This window comes from Giraffa tippelskirchi, chromosome 4 (genome assembly GCF_054371585.1).
Source record: "Giraffa tippelskirchi isolate mGirTip1 chromosome 4, T2T-mGirTip1v1.2.pri, whole genome shotgun sequence".
NCBI classification, from domain to species: Eukaryota; Metazoa; Chordata; class Mammalia; order Artiodactyla; family Giraffidae; genus Giraffa; species Giraffa tippelskirchi.
Genome location: NC_137278.1, coordinates 126,627,183 through 126,648,231, shown reverse-complemented (window position 1 = coordinate 126,648,231; position 21,049 = coordinate 126,627,183). Strand labels below are relative to the sequence as shown.

General features: G+C 39.8%; 1 protein-coding gene across 3 annotated transcripts in view; it reads left to right on the top strand.

Annotated features, from left to right (window-relative positions):
- The window catches only part of FGD6 (FYVE, RhoGEF and PH domain containing 6), a 101,462-nt gene that overhangs the window by 5,123 nt on the left and 75,290 nt on the right, over nt 1-21,049 (top strand). For 2 of the 3 annotated variants that reach the window (XM_081592175.1, XM_081592174.1), the window contains exon 2: nt 2,308-4,735. In XM_081592175.1, coding sequence (XP_081448301.1) covers nt 2,308-4,735 — 2,428 coding nt within the window. The remainder of the gene's footprint in view (nt 1-2,307; nt 4,736-21,049) is intronic. The other variant, XM_081592176.1, reaches the window with a different exon arrangement.

The window sequence follows — 21,049 nt, the reverse complement described above, 5'->3', positions numbered from 1 at the left end:
CAAAGCAATCTTGAGGAAGAAGAATGGAACTGGAGGAATCAACCTGCCTGACTTCAGACTCTACTACAAAGCCACAGTCATCAAGACAGTATGGTACTGGCACAAAGATAGAAATATAGATCAATGGAACAAAATAGAAAGCCCAGAGATAAACCCACGCACATATGGACACCTTATCTTCGACAAAGGAGGCCAGAATATACAATGGAGAAAAGACAATCTCTTTAACAAGTGGTGCTGGGAAAACTGGTCAACCACTTGTAAAAGAATGAAACTAGAACACTTCCTAACACCGTACACAAAAATAAACTCAAAATGGATTAAAGATCTAAACGTAAGACCAGAAACAATAAAACTCCTAGAGGAAAACATAGGCAAAACACTCTCCAACATAAATCACAGCAGGATCCTCCATGACCCACCTCCCAGAATATTGGAAATAAAAGCAAAAATAAACAAATGGGACCTAATTAAAATTAAAAGCTTTTGCACAACAAAGGAAACTATAAACAAGGTGAAAAGACAGCCTTCAGAATGGGAGAAAATAATAGCAAATGAAGCAACAGACAAACAATTAATCTCAAAAATATACAAGCAACTTCTGCAGCTGAATTCCCGAAAAATAAATGACCCAATCAAAAAATGGGCCAAAGAACTAAACAGACATTTCTCCAAAGAAGACATACAGATGGCTAACAAACACATGAAAAGATGCTCAACATCACTCATTATTAGAGAAATGCAAATCAAAACCACAATGAGGTATCATTTCACACCAGTCAGAATGGCTGCTATCCAAAAGTCTACAAGCAATAAATGCTGGAGAGGGTGTGGAGAAAAGGGAACCCTCTTACACTGTTGGTGGGAATGCAAACTAGTACAGCCACTATGGAGAACAGTGTGGAGATTCCTTAAAAAACTGGGAATAGAACTGCCATATGACCCAGCAATCCCACTGCTGGGCATATACACCGAGGAAACCAGAATTGAAAGAGACGCGTGTACCCCAATGTTCATCGCAGCACTGTTTACAATAGCCAGGACATGGAAGCAACCTAGATGTCCATCAGCAGATGAATGGATAAGGAAGCTGTGGTACATATACACAATGGAATATTACTCAGCCATTAAAAAAAATACATTTGAATCGGTTCTACTGAGATGGATGAAACTGGAGCCCATTATACAGAGTGAAGTAAGCCAGAAAGAAAAACAACAATACAGTATACTAATGCATATATATGGAATCTGAAAGATGGTAACGATAACCCTATATGCGGGACAGAATGAGAGACACAGATGCATGGAACAATTTTATGGACTCTGAGGGAGAAGGTGAGGGTGGGCCGTTCTGGGAGAATGGCATTGAGACATGTGTATTGTCATATGTGAAACAGAGCACCATTCCATGTTCGATGCATGTGACAAGGGCTCGGGGCCGGGGCAGTGGGATGATCCAGAGGGATGGGAGGGGGAGGGAGGTGGGTGGGGGGTTCGGGAAGGGGAACACATGTAAACCCATGGCTGATTCTTGTCAATGTATGGCAAAAACTATTACAATATTGTAAAGTAATTAGCCCCCAAGTAAAATAAATAAATTTATAAAAAAAAAAAAATAAATAAAAAAAAAAAATAAATAAAATAAAATAAAAAAAAAATAAAAATAAAAATAAAGCTCAGGGAAGAATTATAATTAAAATTCCCATTTGACAACCCCTACACAGGAAAATTACCAGCTTTATTAAGAGCCTCAAATAATACAGTATCGATACTTTTCAGTTTTTAAGTTTGGAAAATTTCTAGTTTCTGTATTCTCTTTTAGGTTATTTTGGGGTTTAAGTGAGATAGGTCATTGATAAAGGGCATTTTATATAACTCCACTGTATATCCTTGAGATAGAATACTGCTATTCATGTAAGACGTTTGGGTTGCATCCTATGCAAACCTTAGGCAAATTCAGCTCTTGGCACTCAGCAAATGAACCACAGTATCTTCTCCTAATATACGGATCTAAGCAAAAGCCAGTTGTTTCATTTAGTGTTGACTAAAGGTATGGTGATCTGTTCCAGAGTTAGAAGAAAAACTGTATTGGATTTACTAAGCAGTGTACACTGTACCAAAAGCTGTATGTACTGGAATTGAAGAGCAATTTACAGAATTTTCAAAAGTAATACTGACTCTGCATAATGTAGTAAAATAATCTACCTAGTAAAATGCATTGTCAAAAGTAAAAATGTTCTCAAACTTAATCATTTATCTTCTGCTTTGGATTTTTGATCATCAGACTTTTTTTTTTTTCCTTTCTAGATATTAAGAAGCCACCAGTGGCCCCCAAGCCAAAGTTTGTTGTGGCAACTAATAAGCCAGCTCCACCTCCTGTTGCACCTAAACCTGAGATCTTGGTTTCCAGTGTTCCACAGTCAACAAAGAAAACCAAACCAGCCATAGCTCCAAAACCAAAAGTTCTGAAGGCCTCACCTGTCCAGGACATCACACAGTCACCATCAAGGAAAATCGTCGTGAACCTGGAAGAGCATACACAGGAATTCCCTGAAAGGACTGACAACTCGAACTGCAAAAGTAGAGGGCATCCGAGCAGTGATTATATTTTGCCAGTGTGTTCCTGCCATCCTGGATGTAACCATAAGCTTGAGAACAGAGAGAATTTGTGTGTCAAGCAGCTTGTCTTAGGGCCCCTGGAAATGCATGAGAATTTAGAAAATAACAAAATTGGTGAGTCCCCTTCAGCTGTAAAAAATCAGCATAAATGTGATTCTGTTGGTGAAAGGGTCAAGAGCCAGAGTAAAGTAGTTTTAAAGGCAAGCATCCTTGAAGAGAAGCTCAAAGATGTTTTAACACAACGAACATCACCCTTTCTTTTTCCGCAGAAGCACAGATCCACAGACAGTCTAGAAATGAGTGATGGCTGTAATTCCCACAGACAATTCAGCATTGAATTTGCAGATTTGTCACCTTCTCTGTCCAGCTTTGAAAACGTTTCTAATCATCACCCTTGCCACCTACAACTTCCTAGCACTGAATTTCAAGATTTTGAAACTAATCAGAATGACAGTGAAAAAAGCAACACTTGCTATCATTCATCTGAACAAGAAGCTCTAGAAAATGGAAAAAGGAGTCTTTTCTTATCTTCAGATGGAGATAGTAAGAAATCAGAAGCCAAAGACCTTGGTCCCTTAGAAATCCACTTAGTGCCATGTACACCCAAATTTCCAACTCCCAAGCCCAGAAAAACATGTGTTGCACGCCTCTTACGCCAGAGACATATAGATACTCCTAGTGAAAGTACTGAAGAACCAGAGAATGTAGACAACTTGCCTTGTCTTTTCGAAGAGAGTTTGAAAAACAATAAAATCAGTGTTTTTAATCAGACTGCTTTGTGTAACCAGGAACAGGTGGACAAAGTGAAGCCAGAAAATAAAAGTGAATTGAATGTGGACTTCACCGGTGACAGACAAAACTTAGTCTCTTCACGGAAAGCCTTGTGTCCTGAAACATTTTCCCCTGAAAAAACGGCACCTCCTTTAGAAAGAGACTCTAATTTGAGTTCTGACGACAAGTCAGGAGATAGTTCTGGTATGTCACTTGCTGAGGACAAAGGGACCAGTTTTATAAGATACAGTACTCTATCTATGAGCCTGCCCAAGCAGCTCAAATTAACCTGCAGTGAACATTTGCCTACTCCCGCTAACCCGGGAGTGTCTGCCCCTCAGATGCAAAAGGAATCTATGATAAAAGATGAAAGTTCCTCAAAAATTGTCCCCAAAAAACCTCAAAGACACAGTTTGCCTGCTGCCGGAGTGCTTAAAAAGGCTGCCTCTGAGGAGCTTGTGGAGAAAAGTTCTTACCCCTCAAATGAAGAAAAAGATTCAGAGAAGGGTCTAGAAAGAGATCGCCTGCAGCGTTTATGTGCCCCAAACAATGGTATGTCATCCTCCTTTGATATGCCTAAACGGGCTTCAGAGAAACCAGTGTGGAAATTACCTCATCCTATTATACCCTTTTCAGGGAACCCAGAATCCTTAAAGTCTGTCACCATATCCTCAAACAGTGAGACTCCCAGGGCCCTGACGAAGCCTAGAGCAAAATCATTATCTGCTATGGATGTGGAAAGGTGCACTAAGCCTTGCAAAGACTCTCACAAGAAGAACTCTTTAAAGAAGTTGCTCAATATGAAGCTGTCCATCTGTTTCATGAAGAGTGACTTCCAGAAATTTTGGTCCAAGAATAGCCAACTTGGAGACACAACCTCAGGCAGCCTGGCAGGTGGGGAGCAAAAAGGGAGTGAGAGTGATTGGCATGGCTTGTTGGTGGGAGAAGAGAAGAGAAGTAAACCCGTCAAGGCATATTCGGCGGATAACTATAGCCTGGAGTCCCACAAGAAGAGGAAGAAGTTGCGGGGCCACACCAGTGCAGCTAATGGACCAAGAGCCGAGTCTCTGGATGACCAAATGCTCTCCAGGGAATCGTCCTTGCAGGCACCTTGCAAATCTGTTACCAGTGACTGTGCACCGGAGTATGAAAATGTACGCCATTATGAGGAAATACCAGAGTATGAGAACTTGCCATTTGTTATGGGTATGGGGAAAACTCCCGAGTTGGAATGGCAGAATTCCAGCAGTGTGGAGGACACTGATGCAAACGTGTATGAGGTAGAGGAGCCGTATGAAGCTCCAGATGGCCAGCTCCAACTTGGACCCAGACACCAGCATTCCAGGTAACACTTAGGTGTCAGACAGACATGTGTATCACTGAAATTAACCCTCAGCAACCCTGTGAGATAGGCTAAGATCTCACAGGTGGGGACAAGTAACTTGGCAAGAGAGTGGTTTATTTGATTTTATTTTTAATTAATTTTTAATTAATTTTATTTTTATTTTTTATTAATTTTTATAGTTGCTTTACAGTGTTACATTAGTTTCTACTAGACAGCAGAATGAATAAGCCATACATATACATTATATCAGAGAAGGCAATGGCACCCCACTCCAGTACTCTTGCCTGGAAACTCCCATGGACGGAGGAGCCTGGTAGGCTGCAGTCCATGGGGTCGTGAAGAGTCGGACATGACTGAGCGACTTCACTTTCACTTTTCCCTTTCATGCACTGGAGAAGGAAATGGCAACCCACTCCAGTGTTCTTGCCTGGAGAATCCCAGGGATGGCAGAGCCTGGTGGGCTGCCGTCTATGGGGTCGCACAGAGTCGGACACGACTGAAGCGACTTAGCAGCAGCAGCAGCATACCATTTTTCTAGATTCCACATATATGGGTTGATATACAATATTTGTTTTTCTGTTTCTGACTTACTTCATTTTGTATAACTCTCTCTAGGTTCATCACGTCTCTACCAATGACCCAGTTTGAGAGAATGGTTTAGTTAAGCGTATATTAAGTTATTTCCAGAGTACAGTCCCTTTTTTTTTTTTTTTAGGTTGTGCATATATTTTTATTTTTTTATTTTTTATTTTTTTAATAAATTTATTTATTTTAGTTGGGGGCTAATTACTTTACAATATTGTAATAGTTTTTGCCATACATTGACATGAATCAGCCATGGGTTTACATGTGTTCCCCTTCCTGGACCCCCCACCCACCTCCCTCCCCATCCTATCCCTCTGGGTCATCCCATTGCCCCGGCCCTGAGCCCTTGTCTCATGCATCGAACATGGAATGGTGTTCTGTTTCACATATGATAATATACATGTTTCAATGCTATTCTCCCAGAACGTCCCACCCTCACCTTCTCCCTCAGAGTCCATAAAATTGTTCTATGCATCTGTGTCTCTTATTCTGTCTCGCATATAGGGTTATCGTTACCATCTTTCAAATTCCATATATATGCATTAGTATACTGTATTGTTGTTTTTCTTTCTGGCTTACTTCACTCTGTATAATGGGCTCCAGTTTCATCCATCTCAGTAGAACCGATTCAAATGTATTTTTTTAATGGCTGAGTAATATTCCATTGTGTATATAGTACAGTCCCTTTTTATCATGTAGTCAGGATGGGTATTTGCAATGTAACCTTTAAGTTGCTGACTTAAAAGTACCAACTTGGAATACAGAGCAAGACCCTAGGGGACGAAGTTGGCCAAGTCAATGAGGTTTATTTGCTAGGTATAAGAAATCTGTGAAGTTTTTGAAATCTATGTGTTTACCTTCGGTGCCCTTGTCAGATACCACCTCTAAATTTGTAAAATTCACTACTCTTTAAGGATTATTTATTTTACTCGTTGAAGGCTAATTACTAACTTCAGATGGCTATAGGAAAAATGCAGGAAAAACATAACTCCTGCCCTTTCTCACTTTTGTATACATACTTCTACCCCTGGTGTACCTACTCCGTCTGTCTTACTTGAAACCTTGCCCATCCTTGATAGTCCAGCTCAGCAATCCTTTGCTTTCTGAAGCTTCCACAGTTACCTAGTGGGACGTGTTTACCTCATATTCTGATCTCCCCATTATGCTTTGATGCTGTGGTGTCCTTTATCTCAGTCTTCTTTATGGTAGAATTGTTTATTGCCATGTCTGATTGGTGTTTGGTTTCAGGCTCCATGAAGAGTTCTGATCTATCTTTTTGTCCTGCATGAGGCCAAGCAAGCGACTTAGTAGGGATCTGTAGATTTGGTTGAGTAAATGGAGGAATGAGTGAAAGAACGGCAAAGGGGTTAACCCCAGGAGCAGCTTCCTTCTTTCTCCCTAGTCAAAAGGGGAGCCTTGGCATTGTGTTGAAAGTGTTTTGTGTTTAACACAAAGCACACAGACCCTTTTGGAAGTGTTTATATTCTTTCTTAGGTTACTAACTTCAAGACTTTGAGTGCTTAGGTCTTAAAATAGGACTTCTGTAGAAAATAGTAACACATATGGCGCATAGTAGGGCCTCAAAAAAAAAGGATTATTCGATGAATTGAATAAATCAAATTAAGCAAAATCTTAGTTGTTGCACCAAGTAAAATAAATTGTTCTTTTACCTTTCAGATGCTCTCTTGGCACTCACTTTTCTTTGCTCATAATCCTCTCTGCCCTTCCTCCTTTAACCCAAAAAGACTTCCCTCCTTTGCCTTAACTTTTCTAAATCTGACTCCATCGTGTTTACAGCTGTCTACTCTGAATGTTATTACCTAGGTGAAAACCTCTCCCTTGGCATAAATATTTCAATGGGGAATAAAGTATCCAACTTTTTTTAAAAGTCAGTTTTCTATTTTCATGCCTGCTCATCTCACCATGGAACACTTTTGTTGATGCTGCCCTCCTTTTTAATAATTTTTTATTGGAGGATAGTTGCTTTACAGTGTTGTGTTAGTTTCCACTGGTACTGCCCTCCTTTTGACAAGTTTTTTTGTGTTATTGTGTATGCGTATATGTTGAAGGGACGAATTTGGCTTCTTTGTGACATACTCCTATCCTTAGCTAAGATGAAGTTTTTTTTCCTTGAAATTGGAGATTTGACCCTTAGTGTTAAGTTTTCTGTTGACCCTCAGACTTGATCTGAAGGGTTTGTCATTATCTCTAATACAAACTGTAAACTTCTGGAACTTGTTCTTTATCTGGTTTCCTTCCTATTTCCTTTGGGCACTGCTGTTCTGGTGGGGGAGGGCGGGAACGAGGATGGAAGGGGTTAATGTACACATCCAGCCAGGGCAGCCGGATGGCATTCACAAGAAGGGCTTTTTCTCAAGGCCACAGGAAACCGAGGGCGGCTTTGGACAGGTTGAAGCTGTCAAGTAGGGCAGCCTGGTAAAGAGTGGGTGAGCTCTGCTTTTGAATTTCGCTTTCCATGGAGATTTTTGTTTAGGCCGGGAGCAGGGAGGCCTGAACAGGCTGGGGAGTCCGAAAATGTGCCAGCTGAATCAAAAGCCTTCAGTCACAGGGCCAGGCTAACAGTGATGCCTGGGAGGTCGTACCTTGTGTAAACAACACCATGGGAAGAAAGAGAAAGGAGAATTCAAGCCTCCCGAGGAGGATACCTGGCTACCCCCAAAATAAGGTAAATGAGAAATGAGGCATCTGTTTCAGGTGAGCTGAGTGGATCCAAGTGGAAATTCTGTTAGATGATCTGGCTGTTGAAAATACAGATCGGTGTTTTAGAGTAATTAAAATTCAACACCCTGTGTTTCTAAAATGATAAGAAAACACACAAATGAACTCTGTTTAAAATTTTTCTGCTGAAGTGAATCAAAAAAGTGTCTTTAGCAGTTTCTTAGGCCTTGGAAAAGAGGTTCTGGATCTTCCAGAGGGGACTGGTTCACAGAAAGTCACTAGTTTTACAGTCTACTTAGATAGCCGAGCAGGTTCTGGATTAGTAAACAGACATTTGCCAAGCTTGGGGTAGCCCATATGGTCTCCTTCTTTAGAGCATAGGTGTTTCATGAATCCAACAACTTAACATTTACAGATTCATAACAACATGTTTGTGACTCTTCAGGAAAGAATTGCAGGCAGCTCCCAATTTCAAAAAGGATTGTGTTCTAAAAGTTTTATGATGATTTGAAACTCAGTGTATTTCTCAAAGAAACAGTTGTGGCGATGGTGATAAAAAGTTCCAGTTTAGTCTGCTAGTTACATTACCCATTACTGTACTGGCCTCCCCTTGCCCCTTTCCAGGTAAATTCTTCCTCTCAGTGCTTTGTGCAGATGAGAGTTGGCCACGGTGGAGTTGAGTACCTGCAGGGCAGCGGAGCAGAGCTGCTGCTTCTGAGGCAGCAGGGTTTGTGGAAAGGGTGAGGCAACTAAGGAAGAATGAGGAAACTGGGGGCTGGGCTGAGAAAGACTATAAAGCACTGCCAGTGATAAGAAGGGAAGGGCTGGGTGGTTGGGAATTAGGGTGCACTGAATTTGCTTTTCCTCCTTTCTCCTTTACTATTCCTACCCCTTCCTTTAACCCTCCTCAGTCTCCTTTGTGTGATTCACCTAATTAGTCTCTGACCTCAGGAAAGAGTGACTGGAAGAAACTGAGGGAGGGCGCTGGATGGTAAGGAGTGGTTGAACAGCCAAATCTCAAGGTCAAGGTGGATGATATCATAGAAACATTATTGTTGATGTCCAGTCAGTGGTGTCCAGCTCTTTGTGACCCCATGGACTGCAGCATGCCAGTCTTTCCTGTCCTTCACTATCTCCCGTAAGTTTGCTCAGACTTATGTCCATTGAGTCAGTGGTGCCATCCAACCATCTCATCCCCTGATGTCCCCTTCTCCTCCTACTCTCAATCTTTCCCAACATTGGCGTCTTTTCCAATGAGTCGGCTCTTTACAACAGGTGGCCAAGTGTTGGAGCTTCAGCATCAGTCGTTCCAATGAACATTCAGGGTTGATTTCCTTTAGGACTGACTGGTTTGATCTCCTTGCTGTCCAAGGAACTCTCAAGAGTCTTCTCCAACACCACAGTTCAAAAGCATCAGTTCTTTGGCACTCAGCTTTCTTTATGGTCCAACTCTCGAATCTGTACATGACTTCTGGAAAAAACCATAGCTTTGACTAGATGGACCTTTGTTGGCAAAGTGATGTCTCTGCTTTTTAATACACTGTCTAGGTTTGCCATAGCTTTTCTTCCAAGGAGCCAGAGTATTTTAGATGCTTAGAAACATAGAAAGCATAGAAACATAGCTTTAGGTATTCCCAGATAGGTCACCACTGGGTCATTGCTCTGGGTTCTCAGAAGTAATTTTGTTGAAAGTAAGATGATGAGCCACTTTGGAGTATTCCAGTGTTCTTGCGGGATACAGTGACCCTCTTCCTTGATATGTTTCAGACAGAATATATCTAAAACAACTGTCAGGCAGTGGGCCTTTCTCTCTGGCATGCAAGTGATGAGTGCTCATTTACTTCACTAAGAAGTGTGATTTCCATAAGGAAGTTTCTAAAGATTGGGCCTCTGATGTTACAGAGTTAGGGACAGATCACAAAATAGTAGTGCCCGAACAGTGGAATTTTCCTCTTAAAATTGTAGCAGATTTCCTGATTCTATAACCCAGAACAGTTTTCCCTGGAAACATTCCAGGGTTTTCCTCTGTTGTTTTAGTTTGTTCTTATTATAAGCCCTTCAAAGAAAATATGTGGTAATTGGGTTTTCCTGGTAACCTATCAAGTCCTCAGTTTATTTATTGCACAAGGCTGACCAGTATCAAGCAGTGTGCATTCAGAGATGGAAGGGGGTGCTACTCCCTAGGAGTTTCTGCCCAGTGAGACTGAGTTATAAGATGACAAGCTTTGTCTGAGTTGTATCCCAAGTAGGGTGTTTGACTTCACAGAGATGGTGACACTTGACCTGCGGCTTATAAAATGGACATGAGTGGATTTGGCATTTAGATCATTTTCTAACCTCAAGAAGAGTGGTTTCATTCTTTGTTTTCTGCTTATTTTAAATACAAAACTGATCTTAAAGAGCAGCCGAATGGCATTTCAAATCTTAAGTCCCAGTATGGCATTTGTGTTGTTAATCTTCAGACCCATCCTAGAAGCTATCTCTCCTGGGTTACATTTACCATCTGGTGGTTTTGTTGAATTTTAATATAATGATTAAAGTATAAATTAGTAGCTCTAATGAGCACTTCCATGGTTGTCATAGCACCAGGAAGATTAAGCACAGTTAAAGGGTGGGGGCTGGGACTCGTACATCTCAACAGCAGCTCTTTCCTGTGAGTTATTTTCAGCATCAGCTCAGGAAATATCAAAAATTTGTATGGCTCTTTAACTTTGTGCTTCTTATGTTGGAACCGTAGCCGCACGGTTTTGGCAGATCTGTTTGTTTACATACTTACCCTACATTTGAAACATCAACTAGAAGCATTGGATTTTATTTCTTGGCTATGCAACTTTTCTTTTTTCCTTTTAAATATGTACTAGGAATTAAAATGTGGTGTTTTTGTCCAACTATATTCCTTTGGTCTCATTCTTGCCAAAATAGCTAAGTTAATATTTTATCAAATACATGTGTTTTTATGTGACAGAATATCACTTTATACTTTTAGAGAGCATATTTTTAGCCAGAGATAGAAGAATGAATATCCTACTTTGTGACTGTGTGTACACACACACAAGCACGCACGTGTGTGTGTGCATCCTTGTCTTCTTTGGTAAAAATACATTGTTTTGAGATAGCTGATATTTGCACATTTGGGGAAATGGCATTGTTTTGAGATAATTGGTTGGTTTTTCCATGATTTTTTGATAGAAAAAATTGAATATTTTTAGAATTTAGCCAATGTTATGATTTTTTTTCATAAAATTGCAATTAAGAATTGTGTCAGTGAGGTAGAAATTGCTTTTCAAAATGAAATTTTGATCTTTTTCCTGGAAAAATTTTCCCAAGAATGTTTCTGTTTGGGAAAGAGCACATGTGGGAAGGGTAACAAAAAGGGCCCTCCTTCTTTTCCTGAGCATTTTTAATTTCTGTAAGGACCTGATAGGTAAAGATAATCAGACAATCCACCAGTCTGTGAATGGATTAAATCTATCAGTAGGATGTTTGGAACCTAATGAATTGTTGCCTTAGAAATAACCATGAGCAGGAGCTGAGTTCCCAGCCTTACCGCAAGAGCATCTTTAGTATATGAAAAATGCAATGGAAAGTAATGGGAAGTGAGACTGGGACAATAGCATTAAAACAGAGCAATAAAATTAAATGAATAGTGTTTATGACTTTTAAATGCTGATGTATTCAAAGAGGGAAAGGTTAGTGTGTTAATGAGGAAAATAATAAGGGAGGAGGGACTAGTATGAAGAGGTGGAGAAGATGACCTTTGGCCCACCAGTCCTCCAGGTGGTTCAGGGGAATTCCACATGCAAGCCCCTGTTCAAACAAAAGGGGATGAGTATATTCATATTTCAGGTATTCACTAGCAATGCCTGTACTTGTATGCTGCTTTGGTAAGTTTTCTGTGTTCTCCCAGACATTTCTTTTAAATGCATCATCTTTTTCCTGGAGTTGCATAGATTAATTTGGTATTTCGGGAAAGCCCTTTATTTAAAAAGTAGACCTGTTTATATTAGCCTGTTTATTTTAACACTTTCTTGAAACTGTATGAGGTACAAAGGGAAGTGCGAGTTACAGTAGTTTTGGGTGTGGGAAGCTACAAAGCAGTGCTGACCTTTTTATTAAAGACTAGTTTAAGAGTTAAGTTCAAGAATGGAACTGCCTAGTTTCTTCTGGGTAGTATGGAAAAACTACTTTGGTGGTTTAGTCTGGATCTGGTGTTTGTGGATCTCTAGAGGAAAAAAAAAATATTTGCAAGTAGTTTTGTCATCAGGCAGAGACAGTCTATCACTGGGGCTATAAAAATCGGATTGGTTAAATAGGATATCAGTGGAGTAAAGTACTATGATAGTATTTTGAGAAAGGATAGCTCTCTTCTGCAGTTTTCTTTCAGACTTCTTATCCCTTTTTGTTTGTATGTATTATAGATACATTCTGGCTCCATGTAAGTGTGAATTGGAGTAAGGTTGTATGAGGTATTATGACCCTTTTATATGTAAAGAAATAATCACGGTGATAGTGACTTCAGGAAAAATGGGCAAAAATGGAAATGCAAATGGATTAGTGGTTCTAAGCCCTGACATTCAATGGTCTGTTTACCAAACTCTCCCATTTGTCAAAGTATTTTAGTTTCTGCTTCAGGAAAGGTGAAATAATAAACACTGAACAAAGCAAGTCAGTTTCCCCTGAATGTTTGGATAAAAATTTAAAGAAAAACAAACACATTTAGCCTTTTTTTGTTTGAAATGATATCAGTGCTTGTTCTTTTTAGCTCCTGAGGATTCCATTGAAACCTTTGTTTTACTTAAATCACATTTTTTTTTTAAGTAAGTTTGTTGGTAACATATTTGTAACAGTTGATATACTTTGTCATATATTATTATCATTTAAATGTTAGGAATTAAAGTAAACCAATTAAAGACTTGGTTTCTAATAAACTTAGAATAGCTTGGTTTTTGTTTTGTGTTTTTCCCCCCCTTAATCTGAAAAGCAGTTCTGATTTGAATTGCATGACAAGTGTAATTTCACATCAGGAAAACATGTATAATAAATAAAGAAGGAGTAATTGGAAACTTTTCCCCCCTCTTTCTGTTGGTCTTTAGATGTATCTACAATCATAAGTAAACAGATTTCAATTTAAATGAGTAGTTTTTGCACTATTTAATTTTTCTTTCAATAGTTTCACTGTTAGGAACAGGAAAATAAAGCATAGCTCCTCTGTAACTCCCAGTTAGGTTGTGGGAAGGACTCTGGGGGCAGGGCTGGAGCCACGGGGGTGGAGGGCAAGTAGGGATAAATAATAAGATCGTTCACTAGTCCAGTATGATTTATTTATTAACAAAAGCTAGGGTGAAGACATTTAAATGAGGGTCTTTGGGGTAGTTTGAAAAGTTTGAAAATTGAAGTGTGTCTTTTAATGGTTTTAGTTTAAATGTGGTTTTAGAATCGTTAGAGTTCAGAATTAAAGGAGTCATTAGAAATCATTCAGCCCAGCCTCCTCATTCACTTGATAAAACCCAGCACAGCAGGATTTGTTGACTTTCCCTACACCAGAGAAACGGAACTTGCAAAACCATGGCTCCAACCTGGTGCTTCAAAAATACCACATCTCCACTTCTAACGCTATTGTGGAAGCATTACAGAGACCACAAGTTTTAGAAAATTCAAGTGATTTCAGTTGCAGAAAGCATCAGGATTGCTTGTACCGTGGCATTATTTTCTCCTGCTATGACGAATAATGTTCCCTGTGTGAGGAAAGAGGGCTGCCACACAGCTGCATATAAGCACAGGATTATATGACTCCTACTTTTTAAATGGTGATTTCAGGGAGGTGAGTGTTCAAACTAAGCAGAAGCTTTACAGATAATCTAATGCCACTAATATATGTTAGTATATTAGTATTTCTTTCCTCCAACTCTCTGATTCTCCCCATCAATCCAGTTTTTGTCCCCATTTCACCAAAACTTTATTGATCAGATGTTATCAAGGATAAGAAATGCTGGTAATATCATATAGCATACATTCCATATTTAATGGCAACAGCTGATATTTCCGATATACTAGGAACTCTCATAAGAGTTATTTTGTCCCTATTATCCTATGCAGCAGATACTCGGTTCGATTCCTGGGTTGGGAAGATCCCCTGGAGAAGGGATAGGCTACCCACTCCAGTATTCTTGGGCTTCCCTGGTGGCTGAGACAGTAAAGAATCTGCCTGTAATGCAGGAGACGTGGGTTCGATCCCTGGGTTGAGAAGATCCCCTAGGAGGAAGGCGTGGAAACCCACTCCAGTATTCTTGCCTGGAGAATCCCCATGGACAGAGGAGCCTGGCAGGCTACATTCCATGGGGGTCACACAGAGTCGGACACGACTGAAGTGACTTAGCACACACGCAAATCCTATAAGATAGATATTATCTTTTATTACAGATGAGGAAACTAAGACTTCAGTGAGGTTTAATAACTTGCCCAGGGGCACACAGCTGATATTCAGAAAAACTGATCCTGAGACATAATAATTTTAAGTCAGAACATGTTCATATTATAGAGTCTGTCTGCCCAGGAGACTATGATTGAAAAAATATTACTGTCCCCAATGTGTTCACTATCTAGAGGGAAAAACACGGGGACACCTGTGGTGATTTGTATAGACATTAATGAGCATTTTCAGAGGCCCAGGATTTTTTCATGCAAGATAAGTTTGTGAACTGGAAAGCTTTTATGGTTAGGAAATAGGTGTTTCAGTGGTTAAAAAGGGAAATAATCATGCTATGTTTGCATTTGGTCAGGTTAGTGGTGGTTGCTATTCAGAACGAGTTAAAATAGTTCCTGTCATTCACTGGTTGCATGTGGACATCAATGATACAGAAAGAATTATGCATGTCTCATATTTCCCCAGTGATTTGCATGACACTTGCTTTTTTATCTGTTATTCCAGTTCCTCATTTCGTTTTCTGTCAAGTACTTTCCGAGCTCTAAAGCATTGTAGTTTTTTGGATTTTGTTGTTTTTTCTCATTGTTTTTTGGCCACGCTGTGCAGCATTCAAGATCTTAGTTCCCCAACCAGGGATTGGACCTCTGCCCCTGACAGTGGAAGCATAGAGTCTTAACCACTGGAGAAGCCCCCCTAAAGCCCTGTAGTTTAAAATTAGTTACTATTTATAGATTCTCCAAAGCAAATAATTTTGTAGGGCTACAATACCTTTTATGATACATAATAGCCTTATTATCTTGATGAAAAATTAGATTTAAGTGAATGGTGGATTTTTTTCCCCAAAGAGGCAGATGGTAAATTCTCTAGTTGAAGATTAGAGGAAGTAGGATTTCTGGAGCCTTTGAATTATGAGAGGATAAGACCTGGAAACCAGAGGAGGAAAACATTCAGTTGGATTGTAGGTTGAAAGAAATTTTCTTAGATAAAGCACTTCTAGCATCACTGCTGGGACTGTGAACACGTGTCACAATTGTTGACCCTCTCTACCTAGGAGCTGGTGAAACCTACCTCCAAGGGCAAACTAATTGAAACGCCTCTTTAAATTCAGCATCTGTGTTCATCGTGGCTAACCTGAACTAAACCTGGCTAGTCTTCATTTTAAGCAAATAATGCTATAAATCATATTATCAATTGAGTTGAGTTCAGTCACTCAGTCATATCTGACTCTTTGCGACCCTATGGACTGCAGCACACCAGGCTTCCCTGTCCACCAACTCCCAGAGTTTACTCAAACTTATGTCCATCAAGTCAGTGATGCCATCCAACCATCTCATCTCCTGTGTTCCCTTTCTCCTCCCGCCTTCAGTCTTTCTCAGCATCAGGGTCTTTTCTGGTGTGTCAGTTCTTCGCATCAGGTGGCCAAAGGATTGGAGCTTCAGCTCCAGCATCAGTCCTTCCAATGAACATTCAGGACTGATTTCCTTTAGGATGGACTGGTTGGATCTCATTGCAGTCCAAGGGACTCTCAAGAGTCTTCTCCAACACCACAGTTCAAAAGCATCAATTCTTCAGCGCTCAGCTTTCTTCACCATCCAACTCTCACACCCATACATGACTACTGGAAAAACCAGAGCCTTGACTAGACAGACCTTTGTTGACAAAGTAATCTCTCTGTTTTTTAATATGCTGTCTGGGTTGTTCATAGCTTTTCTTCCAAGGAGCAAGTGTCTTTAATTTCATGGGTGCAGTCACCATCTGCAGTGATTTTGGAGCCCCCCAAAATAAAAAAGTCTCTCACTGTTTCCATTGTTTCCCCATCTATTTGCCATAAAGTGACGGGACTGGATGCCATGATCTTCGTTTTTGGAATGTTGAGATTTAAGCCAACTTTTTCACTCTCCTCTTTCACTTTTATCAAAAGGCTTTTTAGTTCTTCACTTTCTACCATAAGGGTGGTGTCATCTGCATATCTGAGGTTATTGATATTTCTCCTGGCATTCTTGATTCCAGCTTGTGCTTCATCCAGCCCAGCATTTTGCATGATGTACTCTGCATATAAGTTAAATAAACAGGGTGACTGTATACAGCCTTGACATACTCCTTTTCCTATTTGGAACCAGTTTGTTGTTCCATGTCCAGTTCTAATTGTTGCTTCCTGACCTGCATACAGGTTTCTCAAGAGGCAGGTCAAGTGTTCTGGTATTCCCATCTCTTTCAGAATTTTCCACAGTTTATTGTGTTCCACACAATCAACGGCTTTGGCATAGTCAATAAAGCAAAAGTAGATGTTTTTCTGGAGCTCTCTTTTTCGATGATCCAGAGGATGTTGGCAGTTTGATCTCTGGTTCCTCTGCCTTTTCTAAATCAAACTTGAACATATGGAAGTTCACAGTTCACGTATTGCTGAAGCCTGGCTTGGAGAATTTTGAGCATTATTTTGCTAGCGTGTGAGATGAGTGCAATTGTGCAGTAGTTTGAGCATTCTTTGGCATTGCCTTTCTTTGGGATTGGAACAAAAACTGACCTTTTCCAGTCCTGTAGCCACTGCTGAGTTTTCCAAATTTGCTGGCATATTGAGTGCAACACTTTTACAGCATCATCTTTTAGGATTTGAAATAGCTCAACTGGAATTCCATCATCTCCATTAGCTTTGTTTGTAGTGATGCTTCCTCAGGCCTACTTGACTTCACATACCAGGATATTAGTTTCAGGTATATAGCCAAGAAATTCAGAAATTCAGTTATATATATATATATATATATATATATATATATATATATAAAACACACATATGTATTTTTTTCCAGATTTTTTTTCCATTATCAGTTATTATAAAATATTGTATATAGTTCCCTGTACTGTATAGTAGGTCCTTGTTTCTCTCTTTTATAAATAGTAGTGTGTATCTATTATTCCCAAACTCCTCTAATTACCTCTCCCTACCCGCAATAACTTTGTTTTCTGTGTTGTGAACCTCTGCATATAAGTGATATCATATGACATTTGTCTTTCAGACATTTGTCACTTCAGCTAGTATGATAATCTGTGGGTCCATCTGTGTTTCTTCAAGTGGCATTATTTTGTTCTTTTCTGTGGCCAAGTAATAGTCCATTGTATATATGTACCATATCTTCTTTAGCTGTTTATCTGTGGGTGGACATTTACGTTGTTTCCATGTCTTGGCTATTGTGAATAGTGCTGCTCTGAACATAGGAATGCATTTATTTCTTCGAATTGTGGTTTTTTTCCAGGGTATGCCCTGGAGTGGAATTGCCAGATCATATGGTGACTCTATTTTTAGTTCTTTAAGGAACCTCCATACTGTTCTCCATAGTGGCTGTACCAGTTTATATACCCACCAACAGTGTAGGAGGGTTCCTTTTTCTCCACATGAGAAACACTTAATTTTGTTGCATTGCTTTATCCCCCATGCCTGGAATAGTGCCTGGCATATAGTAGACACAGAGTAGGCACACAGTAAATATTTATTGAAAGACTGAATAAGGAAGTGAATTTGTGGCTACTGTGTCACCATTCCCTTCTGTAGCATATTGCCTGGTATTTGCTGTTTGTTGCATTATAAAACGGAGAAGGCAATGGCACCCCACTCCAATACTCTTGCCTGGAAAATCCCATGGATGGAGGAGCCTGGTAGGCTACAGTCCATGGGGTCGCTAAGAGTCGGACACGACTGAGCGACTTCACTTTCACTTTTCCCTTTCATGCACTGGAGAAGGAAATGGCAACCCACTCCAGTATTCTTGCCTGGAGAATCCCAGGGATGGCAGAGCCTGGTGGGCTGCCATCTGTGGGGTCACACAGAGTCGGACACGACTGAAGCGACTTAGCAGCAGCAGTAGCAGCAGCAGCATTATAAAAGTAATGGCTAACATGTATTGTGTTGACTGTATACCAAGCAGTACAAGGCACACCTTATTCTGCTCTTGCACAACACTAACTCATTCTACCAGAGTTTTGTTAACCTTCTTCTTACCACTCCCACCAAAGAGGAAACATGTAGTACATGAAATAAAAGAACAAATGGTGTAGGAGATTATAAGCACCTTTGTATCCTTGATCCCAGTACATACCTGGCACAAAACTGATGGACAGATCTGAGTAAATAGTTGTCAGGTTATATATTGCTTTTACTTGCATGAAGTCAGAGTCCAGCTGCATTTTGAGTAAACCAGTGTCCCAATGACCAGGCTTCCAGAATATACAGGAAACACCTGATCATTTTGGAAAGCAATTACACTGATTTGGAGAATTACTGCTGTTCAGTAAAACAAAGCTCCCTTTGAGAAGACATGCTGAGTTAAAAGCCCTTACGTGCGTCTGTCTGTCTTAACTGTGTAGTGAGCACCCTTCCACATGATGGAATAGTGACGCACAAAACATTCCATCTCTCTAATTCCACTAGTCCTTTTATCAAGCCTGTGGAACAGTTTTTAAAAATTTCATAAGTAGTACAGATCTTAAAATCTTCATATGCTATTCAGAAAACAGTTTTAAAAAATTGTCAAAAGTTGTCTGTCACTGGAAAAAATTACAGTTTTACAAAACGCTTCTTAAGGAAAGAACTGTCCCCATGTCTTACATATAAAACTGAAAGTGAAAATATCTGGGCAGTCTGTAGGAACCTTTGGAGTTAGCAAAAATTTACTAAGATATCCCAAAGTCAAGAGCCTGGTAAAGGGCCTTGTGCAACTTTATGTATATGGGGAAATGCTCAGAATGTTTTAGCTACAGAAAACCTGTTTTCCCTTGTAGAGTGAATTAGTCATAAAATTATCTCAGGATTTGAACATCTGTCTGCATTATTTCAGACTCTGCTCCATTGTCTCTAAATAAAGTGTGTTGTGAACCCCAGCATGGACTAGTTGGCTATCTAGATGGGAAAGATGTAAGAGTTTTTTCTAAGAAAGTTTATAAAATCTTTTAGAAAAATGTTACCTTAAAAAAACTCTCTATTTTATCTTTTAGTATTCTCATTCTATATTGGGTAAAATCCCATGTACTAGCTGTTAACAAGACAGATAAAATATTCTTATGGATTTGCACAGATAACTGAAAGCTATTTAGTAGATTACGTCTTTCTTCAGTGTGTTAAAAATTGTTTCCTGTTAACAGGTACTTACATAATATTGTGTATTGAGCACCATATTTGGGTAACTATAAAAGGAACTCTTAAAATGAAAATCAGAAGGCTTTAGTGATGAATACAAAATAAAGATCTGAAGGGTTAAAGTTTTCTCTTGGCTGTCTGAGGAGGCCTTACAAATAGCTGTGAAAAGAAGAGAAGCAAAAAGCAAAGGAGAAAAGGAAAGTTTTACCCATTTGAATGCAGAGTTCCAAAGAAGAGCAAGGAGAGATAAGAAAGCCCTCAGTGATCAGTGCAAAGAAATAGAGGAAAACAATAGAATGGGAAAGACTAGAGATCTCTTCAAGAAAATTAGAGATACCAAGGGAACATTTCATGCAAAGTTGGGCTCAGTAAAGGACAGAAATGGTATGGACCCAGCAGAAGCAGAAGATATTAAGAAGAGGTGACAAGAATACACAGAAGAACTGTACGAAAAAATCTTCACGACCCAGTTAATCACGATGGTGTGATCACTCACCTAAAGCCAGACATTCTGGAATGCGAAGTCAAGTGGGCCTTAGGAAGCATCACTATGAAGAAAGCTAGTGGAGGTGATGGAATTCCAGTTGAGCTATTTCAAATCCTCAAAGATGATGCTGTGAAAGTGCTGCACTCAATATGCCAACAAATTTGGAAAACTCAGCAGTGGCCATAGGACTGGAAAAGGTCAGTTTTCATTCCAGTCCCTAAGAAAGGCAATGCCAAAGAATGCTCAAACTACTGCACAATTGCACTCATCTCACACGCTAGCAAAATAATGCTCAAAATTCTCCAAGCCAGGCTTAAACAATACATGAACCATGAACTTCCAGATGTTCAAGTTGGTTTTAGAAAAGGCAGAGGAACCAGAGATCAAATTGCCAACATCTGCTGGATCATCGAAAAAGCAAAAGAGTTCCAGAAAAACATCTATTTCTGCTTTATTGACTATGCTAAAGCCTTTGACTGTGTGGATCACAACAAACTGTGGAAAATTCTGAAAGAAATGGGAATACCAGACCACCCGACCTGCCTCTTGAGAAATCTGTATGCAGCTCAGGATGCAACAGTTTGAACAAGACATGGAACAACAGACTGGTTCCAGATAGGAAAAGGAGTATGTCAATGTTGTACATTGTCACCTTGCTTATTTAACTTATATGCAGAGTACATCATGAGAAACGCTGGGCTGGAAGAAGCACAAGCTGGAATCAAGAATGCCAGGAGAAATATCAATAACCTCAGATATGCAGATGACACCACCCTTATGGCAGGAAGTGAAGAAGAACTAAAAAGCCTCTTGATGAAATTGAAAGAGGAGAGTGAAAATGTTGGCTTAAAGCTCAACATTCAGAAAACTAAGATCATGGCATCTGGTCCCATCACTTCATGGCAAATAGATGGGGAAACAGTGTCAGACTTTATTTTTATGGGCTCCAAAATCACTGCAGATGGTGATTGCAGCCATGAAATTAAAAGACGCTTACTCCTCGGAAGGAAA